We start from the raw sequence: 27098 nt of genomic DNA, 5'->3' as shown, positions 1-27098 counted from the left end.
TGAGCTAAGATTAATTAGGAGAACTGTCATAAGCTGCTCATCGCTGTGCATCACAGTTAGGGCACCCTCACACGAGCGTTGAAATCGGAAGAGTACAATGTGAGAAAATCTCGCATTGCACTCTGACCAATGCTAGTCAATGAGGGAGAGCAGTTGGTCAGCTTTTCTCACATCCAGATTCTGGATGAGAGAAAAGTCGCAGCATGCTGCGATTCTCTGCGAGAGCCGTATCACACGCACCTATTCAAGTGAATGGGTGCGAGAGATACATCGGACTGCACTCGGATGTTATCCCAGTGCAGTGCAATATACCCACAGCCTGACAATGGATGAGATTGGGGGATTAACCCCTCCCTCTCCTCCGCAGCGCCCACCCTCAGCTTCGCAGCTGTGACCCGATCGCAAGATTGTGTCACAGTAGCATGACACTCGGCTCACGCTCGCAACAGTTTTCGCATCGGATGCCTTATGCTCATGTCAGTTCAGCCTTACATCAATAGAAGATGGAATATGGCTTGGTATGCCACAGGACTGGACACTGGTTCAGGTGCAAAGCTTCATTTGATGGCTCAATGAAGCCGCAATAATGATAACTATTCACTTTTTTGGAAAAGTATCCCGAAAATAAAGCACTTGTCGTGGTTTAATAACCTTTTTCTTACGGACCAGTGTCACACTTCTGTTACTTGATTAAGGGATCTTTGAACCCTGATATGAGTTGTATATTCAGGAGACTTTTCCACTAAGGTGGACACTAGTTGTCATTATTGCTGTTTCATTCAGTGGTCATCTTGAGTTTTGCACCTCAACCAGTGTCCACACTGGTAAAAGTGATATCCAACTTTACTACATTACATGCCTACATTGGAGCTGTACCTACTGTAGCAGAACCCATCCAAGTGAACATCCTTAGCCCACCCATACATATAGTCAGGCTGCATTTCTTTTAACCTCATGTGTGCCATTTCTGGATTTTGTTTCATGCTACATTTACAGGAGGTCATTTAAGCCAAAGTTGCTCTACTAAATACTAAAGGCACTTGTCAAGAATGGGTTAAATGATTCTGAGACTGCAGCAGTTATTAAAACTGTCATTTTGCGTTAAACGTGGAGATATCATTTGTTATATTATTTGTGTTAAGCTATTTAAATTATTTTTGTTTGGTGATATATTGGAAACAGCAGAAAGTTTGTCAAATTGCTAAAAAAAACCAACAAATTTGAAATTGAGGTTGAATAATTTTGATTTTCAACTGTAGTTCGATCATCCTTTGTTTTGAACAAGACAATGGCCCAAACATACATTGAGAATGTGTAGGAGCTGCTTTAAGAAAAGGAGAATCAAAGAGTGCTTAGGTTACGTTGGACATAGAAGACAGTAAAAGCCAACAAGTGCTCACATATACTATATATTGGAAATAACTTCACGACTGTTGAGAAGACATCCTTGGTGGCTAGCTACTTGATGATTTGGTTAAGAGAATGCCAAAAATATCTAGGCTTTCATCAGAAGAAGTGTCAGGCTATTTTGTCTACCAAATTTTTTTGTGCATTTTTAAGAACAGACAGGATAAAGAAATTAGAAAGAGCAAGTGACATAAGTATTGAACATGTCACCAATTTTCTAAGTAAATATATTTCTAAAAGTGCTATTTACATGAATTACTCACCAGATGTCGATTACAACCATCCAATCCACATAGACAAAGAAATCAAACCATAGATGTCTATAAACTTAGTGATGTGTAATAGTAAGAAATTACTAAAGGAAAAAGTATTGAACATGCTTATTGAAATTTACTTAATACTTTATACAAAAGCTTTTGTTGGTGATGGCATGATGGCTTCAAGGTGTCTCCAGTAGAAGAAACTAGCCCCATGCATTGCTCAAGTGTGATTTTGGACGATTCTTCCACACAAACACTCTTCATGTTCAGTGGGCTCCTTCTATGAACTCTGAGTTTCAGTTCCTTCCATACATTTTCTATTGGATTCAGGTCAGGTGATTGGCTGGTCCATTCTAAATGCTTTATTTTCTTTCTCTGAAAAAGTTGAGTTTACTTGGCTGTTTGTTTGAGTTCACTGACTTCCCGAAATGTACACCCACATTTCATCTTCATCATCCTGGTAAATGGCAGCAGATTTTTATCAAGAATGTCTCAATACATTTATCTATTCATCCTTCCTTCAACCACATGAAGTTTGCTAGTACCAGTAAAATAGCTCCACACTATGGTGTGTGGGGGTGATATGCAGTGTCTATTGGCCTCTAAACATGGTTTTTATTATGGCATCCAAAGTGTTCAATATTAGTCTCATCTGACCAGACAATATTCTCTAAATGTTGCTGAAAAAACTTTAAACGTGCTTGAACATGCTATTTGTTCAACAATGGAGTCTTGTGTGTTGAGTGCACAACTGCACATACATGCCATTAAGGTTGAGTGCATTACCGTTTTTTTTTAAACAATTGTTCCTAATGATTCAAGGTCTTTCTGTACCTCTTTTCAGGTGGTTATTAGCTCTTGAACAACTATTTTGATAATTCTTTTCACTCTGTCTGAAATCTTGCGTGGAGCACCTGGTTGTGGCCAGTTTATGGTAAAATTATGTTCTTTACACGTTTGTATTTTACGGCCTTAACAGTGCTTACTGGAATCTTCAGTAGTTTAGAAATTCTTATATGAAATCAATGCCACCAATATATTTTACAACAGTAAACTTGCGAAGGTCTTGAGGCAGCTCACTAGTTTTACTCATCATGAATTGTTTCTTATGTGGCACCTTGGTAATGAGACACTATTTTATAAGCCTTCAGTTGAACCAGTTGATATTAATTTTGCACTAAGTGGTAGGATTGCTTTTTAAATATTCATAGATTTCAGCTGGTGTCATGCCTTTCCATGGCTTGTTGCACCTCTCTTTCTTCATGTGTTCAGTACATTTTCCATGTGTCATTTCTCATTATTGCACATAACTTAATTTATGGACATCTATGGTTTGCTTTCTTTGGCTCTGTGGATAGGAGGAGTTGTTACTAACATCTGGTGAGAAATTTATGTCAATAGCACTTTTAGAAGTATATATACTTAGAAAATTGGTGATGTGTTCAATACTTATTTCAACCACTGTAGACAGATAAAGTTTATTTTCTGCTTATTTTATTCAGTGTTATAATAGATGTTTCTTTGTTCAACCCTCCAGCAGATGCAAAAATGGATTACCGCTTTTTTATCCAACCAAAGCTCCAAGACCAATGGCTACAGCGAAGATAATGAAAGGAGTTGACTCTCATCTAAATACACCAAGCAACTTATACTTTTGGATCCTACATTTTTAAGGTCCTGACTTTCTGTGCTCAAACAAAAATTGAAAACAATGGGAAACTATGTTCTAGTCTCATGGATTACTGCACTGTCCCTGATAGCAATATTAACTAATGCCAACATTAAAAAAAGTAACACTTTCATCACAGAATCAGACCCTGCCCGATGTATGAGGCACCATTATGTGGATTCCATCAATCACCCACAGCACAAATGCACTGCAAAGGTAAAGTCACCATGGTTTCTCTTGCTCTTTTATTGTATATATTTTGCAACATTTTATAATTAGGCTAGATGATTATTGTGTTAGTCTATATAGCACTGAATTATATTTCTTATTAAAAATATGTTTAATCAGGGTATAAATTTACAGCAAAACCTATTTAGGATCACAATAAAAAATTGCAGTGAACACTCTTCTTTAACCTCTCACCACTGAAGCCTGTTTTTACATTTCTGACTTCGCCAAATTATACAATTTTGACCAATATCAATTTATATGGTAATAACTCTGAAATGTTTGAATGGATGCCAGTGATTCTGAGACTTTTTCATGACACATTGTACTTCATGATAGTTGTAAATTTAAGACATTTTTTTTTTTAATTAGTTTGTAAAAATATCAGAATGGTGGCGAACATTTTGAAAGTTTCGCAATTTTCAAACTTTCAATTTTTATGCACCTTAAACCAGAGAGTTATGTCACACAAATAGTTATTAAGTTACATTTCTCACATGTCTACTTTACATGAGCATCATTTTTTAAACTTTTTTGTTTGTTAGGAAGTTAGAAGGGTTAAAAGATTATGCGCAATTTCTTATTTTTATAACAATATTTACAAGCCAATTTTTTTAGGGACCACATCACATTTGACGTGACCTTGAGGGGCATATATGACAGAAAATACCTCGAAGTGACACCAATTTAAAAAAATGCACCCCCAAAAATGCTCAAAACCACATTCAAGTAGTGTATTAACCATTCAGCACCCATAGGTTCAAACAAAGTGAATATTGCAGAATTAAAAATTGCAAATAAGCCCTTGTAGTGACCTTACATTGTTCCTAGCTCGAGCTTCTGGAGACACACATCCCACAAATTAAGCCGGCTGTACTCACTACAATAATGCCAAACATGTGGATGCTACATGTGGTTTAGGCACATTGAGGTGCTCAGAAGGTGGGCATTTGGATTTGGAAGAGTAGATTTTGCTGAATTTCTTTTTTGAAGGGAGGGAGCCATAGAGCTTTTCTAGAGCCTGGCTGCTGCTAGTAATGTGGAATCCCCCAATATTTCCGTTAACTGGTGACGGACCTGAGTGGGGACTTGTTTTTTGTGGGTTGAGTTGAAATCTATATTGTGGCAATTTGAGTACAGATCATTTTGGATCAATTCATATTTATCCTGTGCACTATGCTGAAATATGTGATTCATATGAAACCCCCAATGGATCCATTCACTAATGGATCCATTCACTAATGAAGCGGCAGAGTTACACCAGACTCCATTTGGCCTCTATTTAGCACTGTCCCTTTTTTGAAAGATGTACAAAACACTTGTTGACCGTCCTTTCGTGCACACCTAAAAAGACACATAAAAAGATGGACAATGCTGAACCACAGGCCAGACAGCAATTCAAAGTGACTTCCTCTCCTATGTTACAATGAACTACTTTACTGTAATTCTTGTGTAAATCACAATTGTCAGAGATTTACACATAACCGCTGGTGTAAGCACTGAGCATAGAGTACAGGATAAATGTGAACTGACCCTTACTGCAATCTTTGGGAGGCAGGATAAACAAATCGACAGCAGTTGAAGAGGTTTTTTTTGTTTTTTTTACTCTGTTCACTTTGCGGTAAAGTGATAAGATGGCTTTATTCCTCAGGTCAGTACGATTACAGCAATACTAGATTTATATAGTTTTTTTAAGGTTTGGCTACTATCACACTAAAAAAATGTTTGTTTGTTTTTTTTACATAATAAAGTTTTTTCCCTCCAGGTGAGGGTTTGTTTTTTGTGGGATGAATTGGAGGTTTTATTGGTACCATTTTGGTCCATTTAATATTTTATCGATGGCTTTCTATTCCACTTTTTGTGAGGTAGAATCAAGAAGAAACAACCATTCAGAATTTTTTTTTTACACCATTGATCATGTTGTAAAAGTGATTAGACAGCTTTATTCTTTGGGTGATTACAAATACAAGGGATCCACATTTATATTGTTTTTGTCGCTTTTACATAATAAAAACAATTTTATAGAAAAAAAAATGTTTTTGCATTGCTGTATTCTGTAAGCTATAGTTTTTTTTTTATTTTTTGTTTTGGTTGCTTGTTGTTTGTAGGATTAGATGACATTTTCAGTGATACCATTTTTATATACATATAACTTTTTGTCACCTGTATGATGAAAAGGCATAGTTTTTGGGTACAATTCTCAATATTGATATATATATATATATGCACTGCATAATACCACTTCTCCTGTTCTGTATACTGGCTGAAATTCTCAGTATATGTATTATTCTGTATATATACACTGCAGAGTGCTGCTTCTCCTGTTCTGTTTTTGGATAGGCTGCATTGGATTTACACTCTTAATAAAAATAAAATGTGAAAATTTTGTTTAAATGGGTAATCCCAAGTTTGGAAGTAATCCATTATCTTGTGGATCGGGATGACTTTTCATTCACTGCACATCTGACCACTTAGACCTTCACAATCCTGAGAAAGGTATCTTTGAGTAGCACCATGTAAATTGAGCTGTGGTTGATCACTCACATGTGGCTCTTCAAATAACTTTTTTAAGTGAGTAGTGAGGTGTGTTATATGTGGGATTGTGGGATTTGTGTGCCAGGGCTCTTTTTTGGTCCCAGTCCGTCCAGCTCTAAATAATGGTGTCCTGCCATCAAGGCCTGCACTCAGCTGTAGCCGCACAGAGGTAGTGGGAACTCTGAAGACTGCGAGTTAACTACAGGATCTTTCAAGCTAAAAGGATTAGAAGTCGGCTCACCGATCCATGCATGGAACCGTGCAGCGGATAACAGCTGTCTCACTGGAAAGTAACATAGGAGGAGGAAAGATCCGGCATCCAAATTCCATAAATCCAGATTTATTAGAAATTCTCTTAAAAAACTTTTATTCCATAAAAACAGGAAAATGCAATAAAGAGGAATATCCACGTTCACACATATACGTGTTTCGGATCTACATGTCCTTAATTGTTTTTATGGAATGAACGTTTTTTAAGAGTATTTCTAATACAGTAAATCTGGATTTTATGGCATTTGGATGCCGGATCTTTCCTCCTCCTGTCTTAACTACAGGATAGTTGATAGAAGATAGATAGAAGAACCTCAAGAGCTCTCTGTACACTCACACCTACAGCATTATTGATAGCTCTCTGTACACACCCACCTATAGTATCATTGATAGCACTCTGTAAACTACCACTTACAGCATCATTGATAGCTCTATGTACACTCCCTCTTGCCTTCAGCAGCACTTGGGAGAAGATTAAAGAATGCTGACCGAGAGGAAGGATTGTATAAGGGGACCATCCTTCTTCAGTGGTTAACTAGGATATGATGTTGCTACCAGACTATGTCTGTGGAAGAGGTGTTGCTGCTTCTACTAGCGTGTATATGTATGTGTGGGGCTACCAGTGGAGGTGTGGTGGGAAGTAGGGGTTATAGTGATAATGATGATGAAATCACTGCGTGAGTGGAATAGATTTTCATTTAGTGGTGCAGAAGGAATTGTTTTGCAATATGGTTTTTGGCACGCTGGGCTATTTCTTTGGTACTATTGTGGAGGTAATGTGCTGAAATGTGGTGTTTATATTTATAAATATATATATATATATATATATATATATTGTGCTCTTCTGCTCTTCATTTTCTCTGCAGAAGGATTCCCCAATTTTTTCCTCAGTTAACACCTGTTTTTTGCTCTCAGGCTCATATTTGATAATCCCGATAAGGTTTCTGTTGCTGAATCAATGATTCACAGGTTGATTCATTAAAATCGTAAAGGGGAGGACTACTGCTCTTAGATAAGATACTGGTCAGTGGAAACCTCCTGGAATCGCTCAGCTCTCCACAGTCAATTCTGCCTGACTCTAGTCAGATAGGAGATATGATGATTTATAGTCCTTCCTCATTGTCCTTCAAAGAAACTATGTCACTGAGAGTGCATTTGGGATAAGGGATTAGGGATAAGACTAAATTTGAGGGTGTTTCAGTGACTTCTCAGTCTCATCCTATTGAGGCAGAAGAACACATTGAAATTGGGGCCTGCAGAGAGACCAAGCAGGGATTTGAACCTGGGACACCTGCTCATTTCTATCTATACTGTGATCGAGTGGACCGTGTAATGTTTCAATGTGTCAGATACAATAATGAATTTCTTAAGCTTAAAGAAAGAAAAATCATTAATATGCAAGACACTGATTCTAAAGGTTTGAAGTTATCGCTCATGCAAGCTACTGATTAATTTTTACAAAAGTCTTTGGTAACTAAATCTGGAATTATAATTACCTCTCCACTTGATGATTCAGGCTCCGCCTTGGTTCTTATTGATAGTGATCTTGCTATTGAGTGTCGGTACACAGTTTCTACCATCAGTCTTCCTATTCAAGTATCCGCAATTGATAATTCTCCCTTTACTGAAAGTAATGTTGCTTCTAATGTTGAGAATGTATGTATGACAGTGGCTGTGTCACACACAGAATAAATTTCATTTATGTTGTTTCCTTCCTTAACAGCTAAAGTTGTGTTGGGTATGCCCTGGTAGGTGAAACACAATCCCACCATCAACTGAGAGACTCGTGAGGTTAAGTCATGGGGGAATGTTTGTTTTTGAATTGTTTATTTAAATCCCTGGCATCTATGAGATCTCTTCAATTCATCCAGATTTTATTCAGGATTTTGGGGATGATTTTTCTGAGACTGAATGTGAAGTTCTTCACCCGCATAGGTCATGTGATTTGTACTATCAAATTTATACGAGGGACAAAATTGCCTAAATCTTGTCTGTTTAATCTCTCTCACTGAAAGAGGTGCCTTAAAAAGAGTCTCTCTAAGGGTCACATAAGGGCTTCCAATTAACCATTGCTGTGGGATTTTACAGTATGTAATCCATACCCACTATCTCTTATTCCTGATTTATTTAATCAACTAGCAGGGGCCAAGTGGTTTCCTAAACTGGATCTGAGAGGAGCATATATCTCCATACAGTTGGGAAAATAAGTATTTGATACACTGCCGTTTTTGTAACTTTTCCCACCTACGAAAACTCCAGAAATCTGTAATTTTTATCATAGGTACACTTCAACTGTGACTGACAAAATAAATACATAAAAACGTCCAGAAAATCACTCCTTAGAAAAGTTCACTCCTTAGTTTTCCTGGCTGTGTGTTTTAGGTCATTGTCATGCTGGAAGACTGAGCCATGACCCATCTTCAATGCTCTTACCGATGGAAGGAAGTTGTCGGCAAAAATCTTGCAATACATGAAGCCATCCATCATCCCTTCAATACAGTGCACTCATACGGTCCCCTTTGCAGAAAAGCACTTCCAAAGTATGATGTTTCCACCCCATGCTTCACAGTTGGGATTGGGTTCTTGGGGTTGTGCTCTTCCTTCTTCTTTCTTCAAACACGACATATGTCGACATGGTTCTAGTTTGGTCTCACTCTCAACTTACCACATGATCTTCTCCCATGCTTTCTCTGGATTATCCAGATGATCATTGGCAAACTTCAAATGGGCCTGTGTTGGCGTGAGCAGGGGGACCTTGCATGCCCTGCAAGATTTTAATTTATGACTGCATAGTGTGTTACTAACGGTAATCTTTGAGACTGTGGTCCTAGCTCTCTTCAGGTCATAGACTCGGTCCTTCACTGTAGTTCTGGGCTGATTCCTGACCTTTCTCAGAATCCTCCTTAACCCATGAGGTGAGATCTTTCATGGAGTCCCTGACCAAGTTAAATTGACAGTCAACTTGTGTTTCTTCCATTTCTAATAATTACACCAACAGTTGTGGCTTTCTTACCAAGCTGCTTGGCTATTATCCCGTAGCCCATCCCAGGGTTGTGCAGGTCTACAATTTTTTTCTTGGTGTTCTTAGACATCTCTTTGGTCTTGGCCATGGTAGAGAGGTTGTAGTGTGATTGACTGAGTGTGGAAAGGTGTCTTTAATACAGGTAACAAATTCAAACAGTCCATGCTGGGAGATGGAGGTCTTCCGGAAAAATGCTTGAATTTTCCATTGACTTCCATTATACTCGTTACTTGAGTCAAGCCTGTCCGAACATCTGTCCTGCTCCATTCAAATACCATGCACATACCATAATTTTAGTGCTCGTTCACCACTAATCTTTATCCTTGAAACAAAAGCACACAAAACAATACCTTGATAATCAGAGAAACATGTGGTTCTAATATTTTGAAGTATTACTCTACTACAACAATATATTGGTTTATGCAGAAAACATTAAAATTCATTCTCATGCCATTTTCATGTCACAAGTCACAGCCCTACCCACAAAATTGCTGAAAAACAGATTCCTTCTTCTAGGGATAGGTCTCACAACTCATTACCATTTTTTTGTTTTTTCTTATCGTAGAAGACACAAAGTCTTTTTTAAAGAACTGAGTGAGATATTTTCTGTTGCCTTAAAGAGCAATTGGTGTTTTAATTTTTACTTCATAATTCAATAGTACACATGGAAATAAGCAACTTTGTAATATATGTTATTAGAGACATTTGCTTCTTTCTGCTCTTAAATGGATCTTTCACATTCAATTAATAGATAAAATCTGTATTCAGTGAAGACAGATGTTTCCATAATTGATATAGAAGATGACAATTGGTGCTTTTACAATTGCATGGAGAAGAGAGGGTGGAGGAGGGAGGAGTTACAGACAGACACAGACATTCTGTTGCAACTTGTCCTGAATAATGATGGCCATACCTGGACCCGCGCGGGTTTAAAGGTACCCGAGTCCAATATAAGAAAGAATAGGGCACCACTAGATCATTCCACAATATATTCATTTATTTGCCCTAATAGTGTTGGAGGAAAGCACAGATTCTTTACAAGAACGTGTTTCTTTATGTTTCTTTTAAATGGTTTTAATTGTGTGCTAATGATTAGTGATGAGCGAGCATGCTTGTCACTACTCGGTACTCGCACGAGTATCGCTGTACTCGGGCTGCTCGGCGGGGACCGAGTAATCTCGCGATACTCGTGCTGTACTCGTGGTCTTCATTTCTGCATGTTGGCGCTCTTTTGAGAGCCAGCCCTCATGCAGGGATTGGCTGGCAGACCACTGCAATGCCACAGCCCTGTTAGTTGTGGAATTGCAGTGATTGGCCGGCCTGCACAGCGTGACCGAGCCTTTATATCGGCCGGCACGCTGTGCTCTGCTCACAGCTATTCAGACATTCAGTGTAGGGAGAGTGTCGCTGATTCAGGGAAAGCTTTGCGGCCCTTTATAGTTAGTTCCGGAGCAGGGCTGCAAACAGTGTGACCAGAAGTCCTTCTCAGGACTATTCTAGTTGTATACAGGCAGGCAGGGTATAGCCAGGTCAGAGTACAGTAGCAGAGTCCTTCTCAGGACTATTGTTGCTATATACAGGCAGGGTATAGCCAGGTCGGAATACAGGCTAGTGACCAGAAGAGTCCTTGTCAGGACTATTGTAGCAGTATACAGGCAGGCAGGCAGGGTATATAGCCATTCCTAGTGGTGACCGTATACCAGCCTTCATCATATCTGGGGCTGGTGTACACAGTGTAAAACAGTCCAGATAGTGTCAGACTTCTCAGTAATTGTCGCTCCTAAAAACCAGTTAGGTTCTTATTGCGTCCGTGCTTGCATTTAAAAACAGCACGTGTGTGGCAGTCGGTGGCAGCGTACAGGTGCGCGTTTTGCACAAACTATTATATAACGCACAAGTCTAGTGTATAATACACGTCAGTCAGCAGTGTCTGATAGTGTCAGACTTCTCAGTAATTGTCGCTCCTAAAAACCAGTTAGGTTCTTATTGCGTCCGTGCTTGCATTTAAAAACAGCACGTGTGTGGCAGTCGGTGGCAGCGTACAGGTGCGCGTTTTGCACAAACTATTATATAACGCACAAGTCTAGTGTATAATACACGTCAGTCAGCAGTGTCTGATAGTGTCAGACTTCTCAGTATGTAATTGTCGCTCCTAAAAACCAGTTAGGTTCTTATTGCGTCCGTGCTTGCATTTAAAAACAGCACGTGTGTGGCAGTCGGTGGCAGCGTACAGGTGCGCGTTTTGCACAAACTATTATATAACGCACAAGTCTAGTGTATAATACACGTCAGTCAGCAGTGTCTGATAGTGTCAGACTTCTCAGTAATTGTCGCTCCTAAAAACCAGTTAGGTTCTTATTGCGTCCGTGCTTGCATTTAAAAACAGCACGTGTGTGGCAGTCGGTGGCAGGGTACAGGTGCGCGTTTTGCACAAACTATTATATAACGCACAAGTCTAGTGTATAATACACGTCAGTCAGCAGTGTCTGATAGTGTCAGACTTCTCAGTAATTGTCGCTCCTAAAAACCAGTTAGGTTCTTATTGCGTCCGTGCTTGCATTTAAAAACAGCACGTGTGTGGCAGTCGGTGGCAGCGTACAGGTGCGCGTTTTGCACAAACTATTATATAACGCACAAGTCTAGTGTATAATACACGTCAGTCAGCAGTGTCTGATAGTGTCAGACTTCTCAGTAATTGTCGCTCCTAAAAACCAGTTAGGTTCTTATTGCGTCCGTGCTTGCATTTAAAAACAGCACGTGTGTGGCAGTCGGTGGCAGGGTACAGGTGCGCGTTTTGCACAAACTATTATATAACGCACAAGTCTAGTGTTTAATACACGTCAGTCAGCAGTGTCTGATAGTGTCAGACTTCTCAGTATGTAATTGTCGCTCCTAAAAACCAGTTAGGTTCTTATTGCGTCCGTGCTTGCATTTAAAAACAGCACGTGTGTGGCAGTCGGTGGCAGCGTACAGGTGCGCGTTTTGAACAAACTATTATATAACGCACAAGTCTAGTGTATAATACACGTCAGTCAGCAGTGTCTGATAGTGTCAGACTTCTCAGTAATTGTCGCTCCTAAAAACCAGTTAGGTTCTTATTGCGTCCGTGCTTGCATTTAAAAACAGCACGTGTGTGGCAGTCGGTGGCAGCGTACAGGTGCGCGTTTTGCACAAACTATTATATAACGCACAAGTCTAGTGTATAATACACGTCAGTCAGCAGTGTCTGATAGTGTCAGACTTCTCAGTAATTGTCGCTCCTAAAAACCAGTTAGGTTCTTATTGCGTCCGTGCTTGCATTTAAAAACAGCACGTGTGTGGCAGTCGGTGGCAGGGTACAGGTGCGCGTTTTGCACAAACTATTATATAACGCACAAGTCTAGTGTATAATACACGTCAGTCAGCGGTGTCTGATAGTGTCAGACTTCTCAGTATGTAATTGTCGCTCCTAAAAACCAGTTAGGTTCTTATTGCGTCCGTGCTTGCATTTAAAAACAGCACGTGTGTGGCAGTCGGTGGCAGCGTACAGGTGCGCGTTTTGCACAAACTATTATATAACGCACAAGTCTAGTGTATAATACACGTCAGTCAGCAGTGTCTGATAGTGTCAGACTTCTCAGTAATTGTCGCTCCTAAAAACCAGTTAGGTTCTTATTGCGTCCGTGCTTGCATTTAAAAACAGCACGTGTGTGGCAGTCGGTGGCAGCGTCAGGCTCCATATTGTCCCTGGATAGAGACGTGCATGATGGCCTGTAAACATGAAGTGCCCATTGTAAGGAAGTGGGTCTATTGTAGTATAGCCCTTAGGCAGGGCAGCCAAAAATTGGGAGGCTCCATATTGTCCCTGGATAGAGACGTGCATGATGGCCTGTAAACATGAAGTGCCCATTGGAAGGAAGTGGGTCTATTGTAGTATAGCCCTTAGGCAGGGCAGCCAAAAATTGGGAGGCTCCACATTGTCCCTGGATAGAGATGTGCATGAGGGCCTCAAAACATTGTTCCCATTGCAAAGGAGCGGGTCTCCTGTCGTTGTAATGCCCATTCAGAAAGAATGGGCGAAAAAATTTACCACTGGGGGTATACCTGAAACAACGGCTTAACTATTGTAACGGTCACCATGATGGCGCATGAGGAGAAGGAGGAGCAGTCCAGCGATTAGCCAAAGTCCAGAAGTGTGTTACCATGGGTGAGTGGAGGTACATGGCAAATTCCCGTTACAAACTTTAAATTCCGCTGTAATTTGCTGTTGGTGTGTGTGGTGAAGTCTGGCCAAATCCAACCCTTGTTCATCTTGATCAGAGTCAGCCTGTCAGCATTTACAGTTGACAGGCGGGTGCGTTTATCTGTAATGATTCCACCTGCGGCACTAAAAACACGCTCTGACAAAACGCTAGCAGCAGGGCAGGCCAGGACTTCCAAGGCGTAGAGAGCCAATTCATGCCACGTGTCCAGCTTGGATACCCAATAATTGTAAGGCACAGAGGAATGTCGGAGTACAGTTGTTCGATCTGCAAGGTACTCCTTCAGCATCTGGGCAAACTTAGGATTTCTTGTGGCACTACCCCGCACCTCAGGGGCTGTGGTACGTGAGGGGCTGAGAAAACTGTCCCACATCTTAAAGACTGTTCCCCTACCTCTGGCGGATTGGACTTGTGCCTCTCTCGGCTGTACGCCTCGGTTGTCCACTGATTCATGACCTATGCCGCTAGCGTTTTGTGAGGGGAATGCTTTGCCTACTTCCGTGACTATGGCCTTCTGGAACTGCTGCATTTTGCCTGACCTCTCCGCCTCGGGAATAAGAGACATAAAGTTCTCCTTTTAGCGTGGGTCTAACAGTGTTACCAACCAGTAATGATTGTCGGCCAAGATGTTCTTAACGCGAGGGTCACGAGACAGGCAGCTTACCATAAAGTCAGCCATGTGTGCCAGACTCTTAACAGCCATCACTTCAGTATCCTGACCAACACGATGACTGAACATGCTGTCCTCCTCCTCCTCCTCCTCATCATCTACCCTGTCCTCTGGCCAGCCACGCTGAACCGAGGATATGACTGCATGTCATATCCTCAATTTGGCCAGAGAGTTGCTCCATGTCTTCATCCTCCTCCTCGTCATAGTCCTCCACTGCACGTTGTGATGAGACGAGGCTGGGCTGTGTGTTATCATCACCCACACCCACTACTGTTTCTTGCTCAAACTCATCGCGCTCCGCCTGCAATGCATCATGGTTGTTTTTTGAGCAGAGACCATTTTAGAAGGCAGAGAAGCGGTATGGTGACGCTAATAATGTCGTCATCGCCGCTCACCATCTTGGTGGAGTCCTCAAAGTTTTGGCGGATGGTGCATAGTTCGGACATCCATCTCCACTCCTCAGGTGTTATGTGTGGAGTTTGACCCATTTCCCGACGGCTTAGGTGATGCAGGTACTCAACAACTGCCCTCTTCTGCTCACATATCCTGACCAACTTGTGCAGAGTTGAATTCCAACGCGTGGGGACATCACACACCAGTCTGTGTGCCGGAAGATGCAAACGGCGTCTTAAGCCGGCAAGGCCGGCTGAAGCAGTAGGTGACTTTCGAAAATGTGCAGACAGGCGGCGAACTTTTACCAGCAGATCAGACAGCTCTGAGTATGACTTTAGAAACCGCTGAACCACGAGGTTGAGCACATGGGCCACGCATGGAACATGTGTCAGCTGGCCTCGCCTCAAAGCCGCCACCAGGTTCCGGCCATTGTCACACACGACCTTTCCTGGCTTTAGGTTCAGAGTTGTGAGCCAGTGATCTGCCTGCTGTTTCAGAGCTGTCCACACCTCTTCTGCATTGTGGGGTTTGTCACCTATGCAGATTAGCTTCAGCACTGCCTGTTGCCGCTTCGCCGAGGCAGTGCTGCAGTGCTTCTGTGTCGCCCTGGACAAGCCAGGGGCCACAGAGCACAACACTTAAACACCCCACACTCCCTGCAGGCATATCATAGTCAAAACACAAAATCCTTGTTGCCTTCCCCAGGGGCTGTTGTCCACACCAGGGTGTGGAGCCAGGCGGTTGGTCTCCACCCACCGAGGAGGAGGGAAAACACAGGCAGTGAGAGTTAAGCTAAGGAAGTGGAAGGAGGAAAGTAGTAGAGAGGAGAAAAGTGACAGCAAAGAGCCTGAAGTTGGTCCGGGTGTGTGGCCCGGACAGGACAGCAAGGTTGGCAGGATGTGGTGACCGTCTGCAGTGGAGGCCGATTGGAGTCTGCCGTAAGGACCGTGGACGGGTGGTGACCCGGCCGTACCGGACCGGTATACAAAGAGAAGCCAGCACCATTGGCAGAGGACTTTCGGATCCCGGCAAGGCTTGGTGTCGCCGTGAATTTGACAAATCCGTTAGTGAAGGGAACCTCAGGGTTTCCAAACAGCCAAGTCCAGATAGAAGGCAACCGTACAACCGTGAAGGGGAGACACAGCCATCGCCAAGGGCAACCGTCTCCCAGGGCCAGCGCCTGTGGGCAAAAGGGGCTCCTCCGGCCCATATCCAGGTCGGGGAGCGGGTTACCGTTGGGAAACCATCACTACCAACACTTAACTTAGGTGCAGGGAGAGACAGTCATCACTAACCTGCAGGGAGGAACAACCGCAGCCGTCCGAGTGACCCGTCCATCCAGCCACTTGTTTAACCGTGAACTGTGTCATCATCATTGGGCTGAGTGAGTACCTCCGTGCCGTGCGGCACAGCGCTGCCCCTGCGACCCTGCACCTCATCAGGCCCCGCAACCCGCCTGTCATCCATGTCTACCCCATCACCAGGCCCCGGGACAACCAACCCCCCTACCCACGGAGGGGAGAAATAACAACAAAGCTGCTCCCTGTCACAGGCTCCCGGGATCCCCGTCCAGAGCAGCGGTGGTGTCCACACAATCACCACAACCGTGGGTGGCGTCACGGACAATATCCCCAAAACCCAAACCACCCCTTTTCACTCACGGGCGAGTAGCGCCGCTCGAGTCCCCGGGATCCGGCCATCGCTCGAGCCAACGAGCAGCAGCAGCCATAGAGCAGCGTCAGCCGGACCCGAGCAGTGGGAGAGCGCACCGTCCCCTCCTCCGCCCGCGACACTTCCAGCTTGGGACTGGTGTGGAGGGTAAAGTGGATCAGGATGCGCAGGAGGAGGAGGAGGCTGAGGAGCATGACATTCCGGAGCTGTAGAGTGTGTGTGAAACCCTGACTGAGGTAGGGCCTGCAAAACTTGGTGTGTGAAGGACGTGTTCCGTCCCTCGCTCAGACTGGGTCCCAGCTTGCACAATATTAACCCAGTGTGACGTCAACGAGATGTAGCGGCCTTGCCCACATGCACTTGTCCACGTGTCTGTGGTTAGGTGGACTTTGGCTGAAACAGCGTTGTTCAGGGCACGTGTGATGTTTTGTGACACGTGGTTATGCAATGCGGGGACGGCACACCGGGAGAAATAGTGGCGGCTGTGGACCGAGTAACGTGGAACAGCTGCCACCATCAGGTCGCGGAATGCTTCTGTCTCAACCAGCCTAAAAGGCAACATTTCCAGCGCAAGCAGTCGCGAAATGTTAGCATTTAGAACTGTGGCATGTGGGGTGTTGGCAGTGTATTTGCGCCTGCGTTCAAAGGTTTGCTGAATGGATAACTGAACGTTGCGCTGGGACAAGGACGTGCTTGATGATGGTGTTCTTTCTGCGTAGGCAACTGCAGGTGCAGGAGTGGAGGAGGCTTGTTCGCAGGCAGCATGGACAGGGGATTGGCTCGCATGCACAACCAGCGAAGACGTAGCAGTGACATCAGCAAGCACTGCTCCTCGACTCTGTTGTACTTCCCACAAAGTCGGGTGCTTGGCTGACATGTGCCTGATCATGCTGGTGGTGGTCAGGCTGCTAGTTTTGGTACCCCTGCTGATGCTGGCATGGCAGGTGTTGCAAATGGCCTTTTTAGAATCATCTGGAGCCAACTTAAAAAACTGCCAGTGTCAGAGTTCCGGGTTTTCCAGTTTTCTTTTGAAAGAGCTTGCCCTTTGTTAACATGGAGTTTTCTGTTCTGTTGCCCTACTTCCTGTCCATCTGTTTAAAAGCCGCCCCTAAAGCTTAGTCCAGTGCCTGAGTATACTGCTTCCTGTGTGCTCCTGCCCTGCTGCTTTTGGTTCCTGATTGTTATTCGGATCCTCTTGGAAAACAACCGACACCGACTCTGGACTTCATCTGGTATCATCTAGCTGTGCCCGGACTCCGTTTGCCGTCTTTGGTCGGCACTTCTGCCCGGTTCCTTCCGTTTAATACCACTCTGGACTCACATCACGTACGGACATTTTTGGACTTACTTATTGCCCTTTTGTGTCCCGGCTGCTGCGCATTTAGGGCTTCTGGGGTGATTGCCAGACAGTCCCTGTATAGGGGTTCGCTCTTGGTGGTCTCCCTGGGGGAGTCCGGTGCGCGGTCCCGGGAATTCCCTTTCGCTCCGTCCCTGGAAGGTATTTCCTGTATTTATGTTCTACTGTGTTTTTGTTCCGTTTATGTACATATTTGCTGGTTGCATATTATAAACGTCTTGCACCAAGAACTCGTCTCTGGTTGTCATTGCCCTAACGCAATCGAAATCCTCAATACATACAATAGTATTACAGCCAGACTCGGGAAGACCTAACATTTGTACAGGCACCTTGTGTCGTGTTGTTCCGGGGAACAGTTGCCTGACGTCTGCCTGGGGCCACCACTCTGCTTCTTACTGCCTGTTGTGATGCTACGCCTCCCTCCCCCTGTGCACTGCTGTCCTCGCTCTGCATATCCTCCTGCCTGGTTGGGTCAGTTACTGGATCATCCACCACGTCGTCTTCCTCTTCCACACCCTGCTCCTCCTCCTGACTTCCTGACAATTGTGTCTCATCATCGTCCACCCCTTGTTGAGACACGTTGCCAACTTCGTGAGAACGTGGCTGCTCAAATATTTGGGCATCTGTACATACAATCTCGTCATGGCCCACTTCAACAGGAGCTGGCGAGAGGCCAGAATTTGTGAATGGAAACGTGAACGAACAGCTCTTCCGAGTGTACAAGTGTGGGATCAGTAATGTCCGTGGACGTGTACTCGGCCTGGTGGTAGGAAGGAGGATCAGGTTCTGAAATGTGCGGTGCAGTATCACGGCTACTGACACTTGACCGTGTGGAAGACAGAGTGTTTGTGGTGGTGCCAATCTGACTAGAAGCATTATCCGCTATCCAACTAACAACCTGTTGACACTGGTCTTGGTTCAAGAGCGGTGTACTGCTGCGGTCCCCAAGAATTTGGGACAGGACGTGCGAGCGACTAGATGTGGCCCTTTGTTGTGGCGAAATTAGAGCTTGCACACAACCTCGGTCTCTGCCTGCACCACCATCACGTCCACTTCCTTGTTCGTTGACAACGCCCTTGCGCATTTTGCAATGCTGTGCTGATGTGTATTATTCACTAGACTTGTGCGTTATATCCAAGTTTTTGCAAAACTCACACAAATGCAGCGGAAAGCTGCCACCAACAGGCACACACGTGCGTTTTTTAAATGCAAGCACGGAGGCTCTAAGAACCTAACAGGTCTCTATCCAGGGACAACGTGGAGCCTCCCAATTTTTGGCTGCCCTGCCTAAGGGCTATACTATAATACACCCACTTCCTTCCAATGGGCACTTCAGGTTTACAGGCCCTCATGCACGTCTCTATCCAGGGACAACGTGGAGCCTCCCAATTTTTGGCTGCCCTGCCTAAGGGCTATACTACAATACACCCACTTCCTTCCAATGGGCACTTCAGGTTTACAGGCCCTCATGCACGTCTCTATCCAGGGACAACGTGGAGCCTCCCAATTTTTGGCTGCCCTGCCTAAGGGCTATACTACAATAGACCCACTTCCTTCCAATGGGCACTTCAGGTTTACAGGCCCTCATGCACGTCTCTATCCAGGGACAACGTGGAGCCTCCCAATTTTTGGCTGCCCTGCCTAAGGGCTATACTTTAATACACCCACTTCCTTCCAATGGGCACTTCAGGTTTACAGGCCCTCATGCACGTCTCTATCCAGGGACAACGTGGAGCCTCCCAATTTTTGGCTGCCCTGCCTAAGGGCTATACTACAATAGACCCACTTCCTTCCAATGGGCACTTCAGGTTTACAGGCCCTCATGCACGTCTCTATCCAGGGACAACGTGGAGCCTCCCAATTTTTGGCTGCCCTGCCTAAGGGCTATACTTTAATACACCCACTTCCTTCCAATGGGCACTTCAGGTTTACAGGCCCTCATGCACGTCTCTATCCAGGGACAACGTGGAGCCTCCCAATTTTTGGCTGCCCTGCCTAAGGGCTATACTACAATACACCCACTTCCTTCCAATGGGCACTTCAGGTTTACAGGCCCTCATGCACGTCTCTATCCAGGGACAACGTGGAGCCTCCCAATTTTTGGCTGCCCTGCCTAAGGGCTATACTACAATAGACCCACTTCCTTCCAATGGGCACTTCAGGTTTACAGGCCCTCATGCACGTCTCTATCCAGGGACAACGTGGAGCCTCCCAATTTTTGGCTGCCCTGCCTAAGGGCTATACTATAATACACCCACTTCCTTCCAATGGGCACTTCAGGTTTACAGGCCCTCATGCACGTCTCTATCCAGGGACAACGTGGAGCCTCCCAATTTTTGGCTGCCCTGCCTAAGGGCTATACTACAATAGACCCACTTCCTTCCAATGGGCACTTCAGGTTTACAGGCCCTCATGCACGTCTGTATGCAGGGGCATTGGTGAACCTCACAATTTTGGACTGCCCTGGCAAAGGAAAATACTACAAAGACTCACTTCCTCAAAATGGGCACATTAGACTCAAGGGCCTTCATGTACGTCTCTTCTCAGGGACATCGGAGTGCCACACAATGTTTTCACGTAAAATCTTTCATGTATTAATCTCAAAAAGTAACATACACCAGCTCTATCTCACTATTGCGTATGTGCCCTTAACATTTCTGCCATGAAAAATCATTTTGGGGTCATTTTGGAAGGTTTTCTGGTGAGTCTGTAAAAATGGCGTAAAACGCGGACAAAATTGTTCACAGCTGTGACTTTTCAGTGATAAATGCTTCAAGGGGTCTTCCCCATGCTGTTGCCATGTCATTTGAGCACTCTTCTGAGACTTTTGTGACATTTTTAGGGTTTCTCCATGCTGCCGGGGGGTCATTTCACAAAAATACTCGGGTCTCCCATAGGATAACATTGGGCTCGTTGCTCGGCCCGAGTACACGAGTATCTTGGGATGCTCGGCCCGAGCTTCGAGCACCCGAGCTTTTTAGTACTCGCTCATCACTACTAATGATGTTTGCCCTTGTTGAATCATAATAAAATATTTTGTAAACCTTATTCAGAGATCCCGAATGTTAACAAGTAAGTCTTTCCTTGGTTTTGTCACTAGGTTCAAAGGTACCTGAGTGCAGGGCCTGGGACCGGAATTCTCAGGGAATTCCGGGTATTGATCAAGATCCGGCACTTGGGTAATAAAAAAATAAAGGAAAAATAAAGTAAAAAATATAAAACAAGCACGCTATGCTTATCGAGGCTGTAACTGCTTCCAGGTCTGCTCATTCTACTTCCGGGGCCTCACATTATTCTTCATGAATATGTACTGCTTCCGCCGCCCACCAGCGTCTGTGATTGGTTGCAGTCAGGCAGCGCCCCCACGCTGAGTGACAGTGTGCCTGACGCTTCCAATCACAGACCCTGTCTGCATATCTATATCATACAGTAAAAATAAATAAATAAGAAAATTGGCATAGGGTGCTTTCTTGTATTTTATTTCAAATAAAGGATTTTTTTGTTTGTGTTTATTTCTTTTCACTTACAGATTAGTAATGGGGAGTATCATATTTCTAATCTAGGGCTTAGTGGCAGCTGTGAGCTGCGACTAACCCCTTATTACTCTACACCAAATATTTTATTTATTTATTTTTATACCACGATAGACCCGCAGACAGCGGCTGTGATTGGAAGCAGTCAGCTGCCACGCTGCCACTCAGGGTGGGGGCACGTCTGATTACATTCAGTCACAGACGCTGGTGATTGGGGAAAGCAGTGTATATGCAATGAAGGTAATGACTGGCCCCGAAAGGGAATGAGCGGCCACAAAATCAGTTACAGCCATGCCAGAGACTTGGTAAGTATAGCCAGCTTGTTCCTATCCTCCTATCCTTTATACCACCATTTTTAATTGCCGGATTCTGGTCCCCATAGACTTTTATGGGGACTAGTTTCTGGCCAGATACCCGGGATCAATTCCAGGTCAGAACCGGGATTTTTTTAACCTGGTTAGAGTCGTCACTCCCGGGTATTTTCGAGTCCGCCCATCACTAGCACCAACTTTGATCCCTCTGATGTGAAAACCATTATTCAATGAAGACAGATTTTAACCATAAATTGCAAGTTTGAAAATGAAAATTGAGTTCAGGAGGAGAAATAAGATTTCTCTAATAAGATACATTACAGAATGTCTTATTTTCATGTGTTAAAGGGAATCTGTCACCTGGTTTTCCTCCCCATTTAAGAGCAGCATAACGTAGGGGCAGAGATCCTGATTCCAGTGATATGTCCCTTACTGAGCTATTTGCTGTCATTTTGATAAAATAAAATAAAAGTTTTCTCTGTTGCAAATCTAGCAGTTATACAGAGCTCATGAATATGCTGGACTACCTGATAGTATGCCAAGTAGTCCTCTAATGATAATGTAATCATAATCTACTGCTGATTAAACAATGATTTTGTCCAAACTAAACTAAGCAGCTCAGTAAGTAACACATCACTGGAATCACAATCTCTACTCCTACATCATGTTACTCTAAGATTAGGAGGCAAAAACCTGGGGACAGATTCCCTTCAAATTGATTTTAATACCATGGATTTCATAAATTATCTATAAAAAGGAAACCATATTAGGCTACGTCTCCACAATGTGATTAAGGTGAGATTTTGATGTTGCAAAATTTCTGCACCATTTTTGCACCTTTTATTTAAGTTCGGTTACTTTCAGTTCGTTTTTTTCATTGTGGTTTTGTGTGCATTTTTTAACATGCATTTTTAGCACATTTTTGATGTTACTGTTTTTTTCTCTTTTTGGTGCTATGCAAAGCTGCCTAGTTATTTATACTTCCTGATATTTTGCTTTGACAAAACTTTATTGACATACTAACGTGCGGATTACATGTGTATTTGATGCACTAAAAACGCAGGTACATTTATTTTTTTACCTGTGGCTTTCTGCACAGAAAACTGGCATACCCACAAGAGAAATTTACATTTTGTGGATTTGAAACCCCCAAGGCAGGTCAAGTTACGCTTAGTAAAAAAGGACATTGGGCATGAGATTTCTATATATCCCATACACTTTTCTGGAACTGTGAGATGCGTTTTTATGCAAAAATATACAGTGTCAAGACTCATCATGGGAGCATAGCTGTAATCAACGAATGATTGATACTACGGATGCTACGGCATCCATCATAAGCACAGGCATCCCTTTAAGAAATATGTAATAAGATTTTTTTTTGTTAAATGTCTAAATCTTTATTTTTTTTCAAGATGAAGAAATATAATCACAGCATACATCACTAAAGGAGCATGTCGTTACAACAAACAATGCAATTATATGTCATAGTAAAGAAATGATAACAAACAATTACGATGTTTGGAGATACACACTAAGGCGGGCTTTGCACGTTGCGACATCGCAAGCCGATGCTGCGATGTCGCACGCGATAGTCCCTGCCCCCGTCGCAGGTACAATATCTTGTGAAAGCTAGCGTAGCGAAAAATATCGCTACGCCGGCTTCACATGCACTCACCTGCCCTGCGACCGTCGCTCTGGCCGGCGACCCGCCTCCTTATTAAGGGGGCGGGTCGTGCGGCGTCACTGCGACGTCACACGGCAGGCGGCCAATAGGAGCGGAGGGGTGGAGATGAGCAGGATGTAAACATCCCGCCCACCTCCTTCCTTCCGCATAACCTACGGAAGCCGCGGTGACGCCGGTAGGAGATGTTCCTCGCTCCTGCGGCTTCACACACAGCGATGTGTGCTGCCGCAGGAGCGAGGAACAACATCGGACCGTCGCGTCAGCGTAATTATGGATTATGCCAATGCTGCACCGATGATACGATTACGACGCTTTTGCGCTCGTTAATCGTATCATCGAGCCTTTACACACTACGATGTCGCATGCGATGCCGGATGTGCGTCACTTTCAATTTGACCCCACCGACATCGCACCTGCGATGTCGCAATGTGCAAAGCCCGCCTTAGGCCCCCTTTCACACATCAGTTTTTTGCAATCAGTCACAATCCGTCGAATTTGGAAAAAAATGACTGATGCCGCTGGATCAATTTTTTCTCATTGTATGGATTGCGACGGATGGCCTCACATTTCATTGTCGAAAAATGTTTGTCAGATGGACAGAGACGACGTGCACAGTAAAGTTTTTTGTGTGCATCGAAAAAACTGACAGCGACGGATCCATCGCTTGGTAGAATGCAAGTCTATGGGCACAGGATCCGTTGTAATCCGTCAAATGATGGAATCCGGCGACGATCCATTTTTTTTAACTGAGCATGCTCAGATGGGGTGTAAAAACACTGTTGGGCTGAAAAAAAATGATGCGATGGATCCATTTTCCGTCGCATCAGTTTTTCCACAATCTGCGACGGATCCGTCAATCCATCAAGCCAACGCATTTTGACTGATGGCAAAAAACTGAAGTGTGAAAGGGGCCTAAGAAGGTTTTTGTTTTTAATCAAGATAGCACATATAAAGTTAAGTAACATACAAAAAAAAAAATCAAAACTGAACATTTACAGGCACACATTTTACACTGATAGGGATAGAGATTTTTGGATTATATGGTATAGATCTTATTATACACTCCTCAAGATTGAACTTTTACCACCAAGAAGGAAAAGTTGTGGAATTATGGAAATCAAAGGATCGATGAGACATGTTACCAATTGGAAACCAATTTTTGAAAACATATTGATTCATAAGTATAAGTTCCTCACAAAGAAATATATGCACTTACACTCTTATAATAATAAGTTTTATTTCTATAGCGCCAACATATTTGCTGCTATCAATGAGGTGATCAATGGTTTTCTGAGGAATGTTCTGCCACAACATACTCAAATCATAAAGACTGCTCTGGCAGATCCTTTTGCAATTCCCAGCCAATGACGTCCCTTATGATTTTTAAGATGCTGCAGGCCAGTGTAGCACCTTTAGGCCAAGCAGGCTGCTCACAGTATCACAGTAGCACGAGCAACATGTGGCCTGATGTTTCCATGTTGTCAGATCGATCCTATTCCGGTGATTATTTTGTAGGGTTGCATATTGTATGGTAGCCAGAAAATAAGGCTAATTTCTTAAAAGCTATAATGGCAACAAACCAGAACTTCTCCACGTTCAAAACAATACTACTGTTTTATCTCTAGAAAAAGAGGGATAATTTTTGGATGGCTTGCTAAAATGTCTGAGTAATTGCCTAATGATTTTGGGATTAGCATACTAGTTATAGACCCCCCAAAATTATTGTTTTGGGGGGGGTGAAAGGCCATTGCTTCTTCACATTCAAAACTGTACAGTATACTTATTTTATTTCTCTATTGAATGAAGAAAAAAAACTATTGCTTCTTTATTTAGCAAAGCGCAAAATGTCAGGTTTCCGGGTTTTCCAGTCCTCTTTTGAAAAAGCTTGCCCTCGGTTAACATGGAGTTTTATGTTCTGTTGCCCTACTTCCTGTCCAGCTGCTTAAAAGGCCGCCTCTAAGCCTAGTCCAGTGCCTGAGTATACTGCTTGCTGTGTGCTCCTGCCTTACTGCTGCTGCTACTTGGATCCTCCTGAAAATCTACCGACCGACTCTGGACCACACCCGGTTTCTTCAAACTGTGCCCGGACTCCGTCTGCCGTCTTTGGTCAGCACGTCTGCCCGGTTTCTTCCGGTTCGTAACCATTCTGGACTTTCATCCCGTACGGACACTTCTGGACTTTACCGCTTGCCCCTTGTGTCCCGGCTGCGACGCATTTAGGCCTTCCGGGGTTGATTGCCGGACAGTCCCTGTATAGGGGTTCGCTCTGGTGGTCTCCCTGGGGGAGTCCGGTGCGTGGCCCCGGGAATTCCCTCCGCTCCGTTTCGGGAAGGTATTTCGTGTGTTTGTTCTGCTGTGTTTGTTCTGCTGTGTTTGTTCCGTTGTGTATCTACCGTGGTTACATATCATAAACATCTTGTACCACAAACTCGTCTCTGGCTGTCATTGCCCTAACGCTATCGAAATCCTCAAAACATACAATAGTATTACATTATACTCAGGCCACAAGAGGATTTCGCTGGGGCAATGACTGAGACACGAGGAGTAGATCAGCTCTTTTCTATGATTAACTCCTTGCAGCAGGAGATGGAGGTGGTGCAGACTAAGCTTAGAGATGTGGAGGCACAGCTGGGCCATGATCACCAGGTACTGGGTCCGGCTATTCAGGATTTGCAAGTCAGAGTGGAGGCTCAGGAAGCCGACCCCACTACGTCCGTATCAGCTGCCGGTATGCCTAGGTTACCCCCATTCCGTTTCAATGGTGACCGTAGTCAGTTTCGTGGATTTGTGAACCAATGTATACTGTTTTTTGATGTACATGCTGATTATTACCGTTCTGACCGGTCCAAAGTGTTATGTATAATTATGTTATTAACCTCACGAGCACTGGCTTGGGCTAATCCTATGATAGAGAACCGGGACATCCGTTTAAATCACCTAGATGATTTTCTGACCGCAATGGCGCAGATGTTTGATGATCCGAATCGCCGTGCTACCGCTGAATCGGCTCTCCTTTCCTTACGTCAGGGAAAGTGTTCTGTAGTTGAATACGCCACTGAGTTCAAGAGGTTAGTGGTAGACACCGACTGGGGAAACAATGCATTATTGTCTGTTTTCAGAAAGGGGTTGTCCGGTACCATCAAGGACGAGTTAGCTCGTTCTGAATCTCCAGGGGATTTTGAACTGTTTCTCCAGCACTGTGTGCGTATTGATACCCGCTTGACGGAACGTAGACAGGAAAAATGGGCAGCTGTAAACCGTGTAAACAACTTTGCATTTCCTTCCAGAGAACCCGCTCTCAGGACGCCACGGGAGGCCGAGGACGTTCCTATGCAAGTGGACTCTCTGCAAAAGCGAGAGACCAATGAACGTCGCGAACACCGGCTCCGTGAGCGTCTGTGTTTCTATTGCGGTCAATCGGACCATTTCTTGATCGACTGCCCGAAACGTCCGAATCGCCCAAATAAGGTATTGGCAGCCATGGCAGAGTGTGACAACACGGACGCAGAGTCCGATATCTCTGAGGCAAGTGGACACTTGGATGCGGTATTTCCCTTGACTGTAATGTCAACCTCACCGAAGGACTCGGAAGGGAAATATACCCATTGCTCGCTCCCCATTCAGATCCGGTGGGAGGGACAGCTAATACCTACCTCTGCAATGATAGATTCTGGGGCAGGGGGAAATTTCATGGACTCCTCTTTTGCCAGGAAACACGGTATCCGGACTCAGCAAAGAGCCTCACCGGTTACCATGGAGACGGTAGACGGATCTCCGTTAATCTCTGGACCAGTTGATCGGGAAACCGTACCGCTAGAATGCGTCATGAAGCCAGGTCAGCAGGAGA

General features: G+C 44.1%; 1 protein-coding gene across 4 annotated transcripts in view; it reads left to right on the top strand.

Annotated features, from left to right (window-relative positions):
- Positions 1-27098, top strand: part of NDP (norrin cystine knot growth factor NDP) — a 286006-nt gene that overhangs the window by 165350 nt on the left and 93558 nt on the right. For 3 of the 4 annotated variants that reach the window (XM_075333535.1, XM_075333536.1, XM_075333534.1), the window contains one exon: positions 3205-3552. In XM_075333535.1, the coding sequence (XP_075189650.1) occupies positions 3379-3552 (174 nt within the window). In that variant the 5' untranslated portion in view covers positions 3205-3378. The remainder of the gene's footprint in view (positions 1-3204; positions 3553-27098) is intronic. The other variant, XM_075333537.1, reaches the window with a different exon arrangement.

Source organism: Anomaloglossus baeobatrachus, chromosome 2 (assembly GCF_048569485.1).
Source record: "Anomaloglossus baeobatrachus isolate aAnoBae1 chromosome 2, aAnoBae1.hap1, whole genome shotgun sequence".
Taxonomy (NCBI): Eukaryota; Metazoa; Chordata; class Amphibia; order Anura; family Aromobatidae; genus Anomaloglossus; species Anomaloglossus baeobatrachus.
This window is presented reverse-complemented; position numbering and strand designations above follow the sequence as displayed.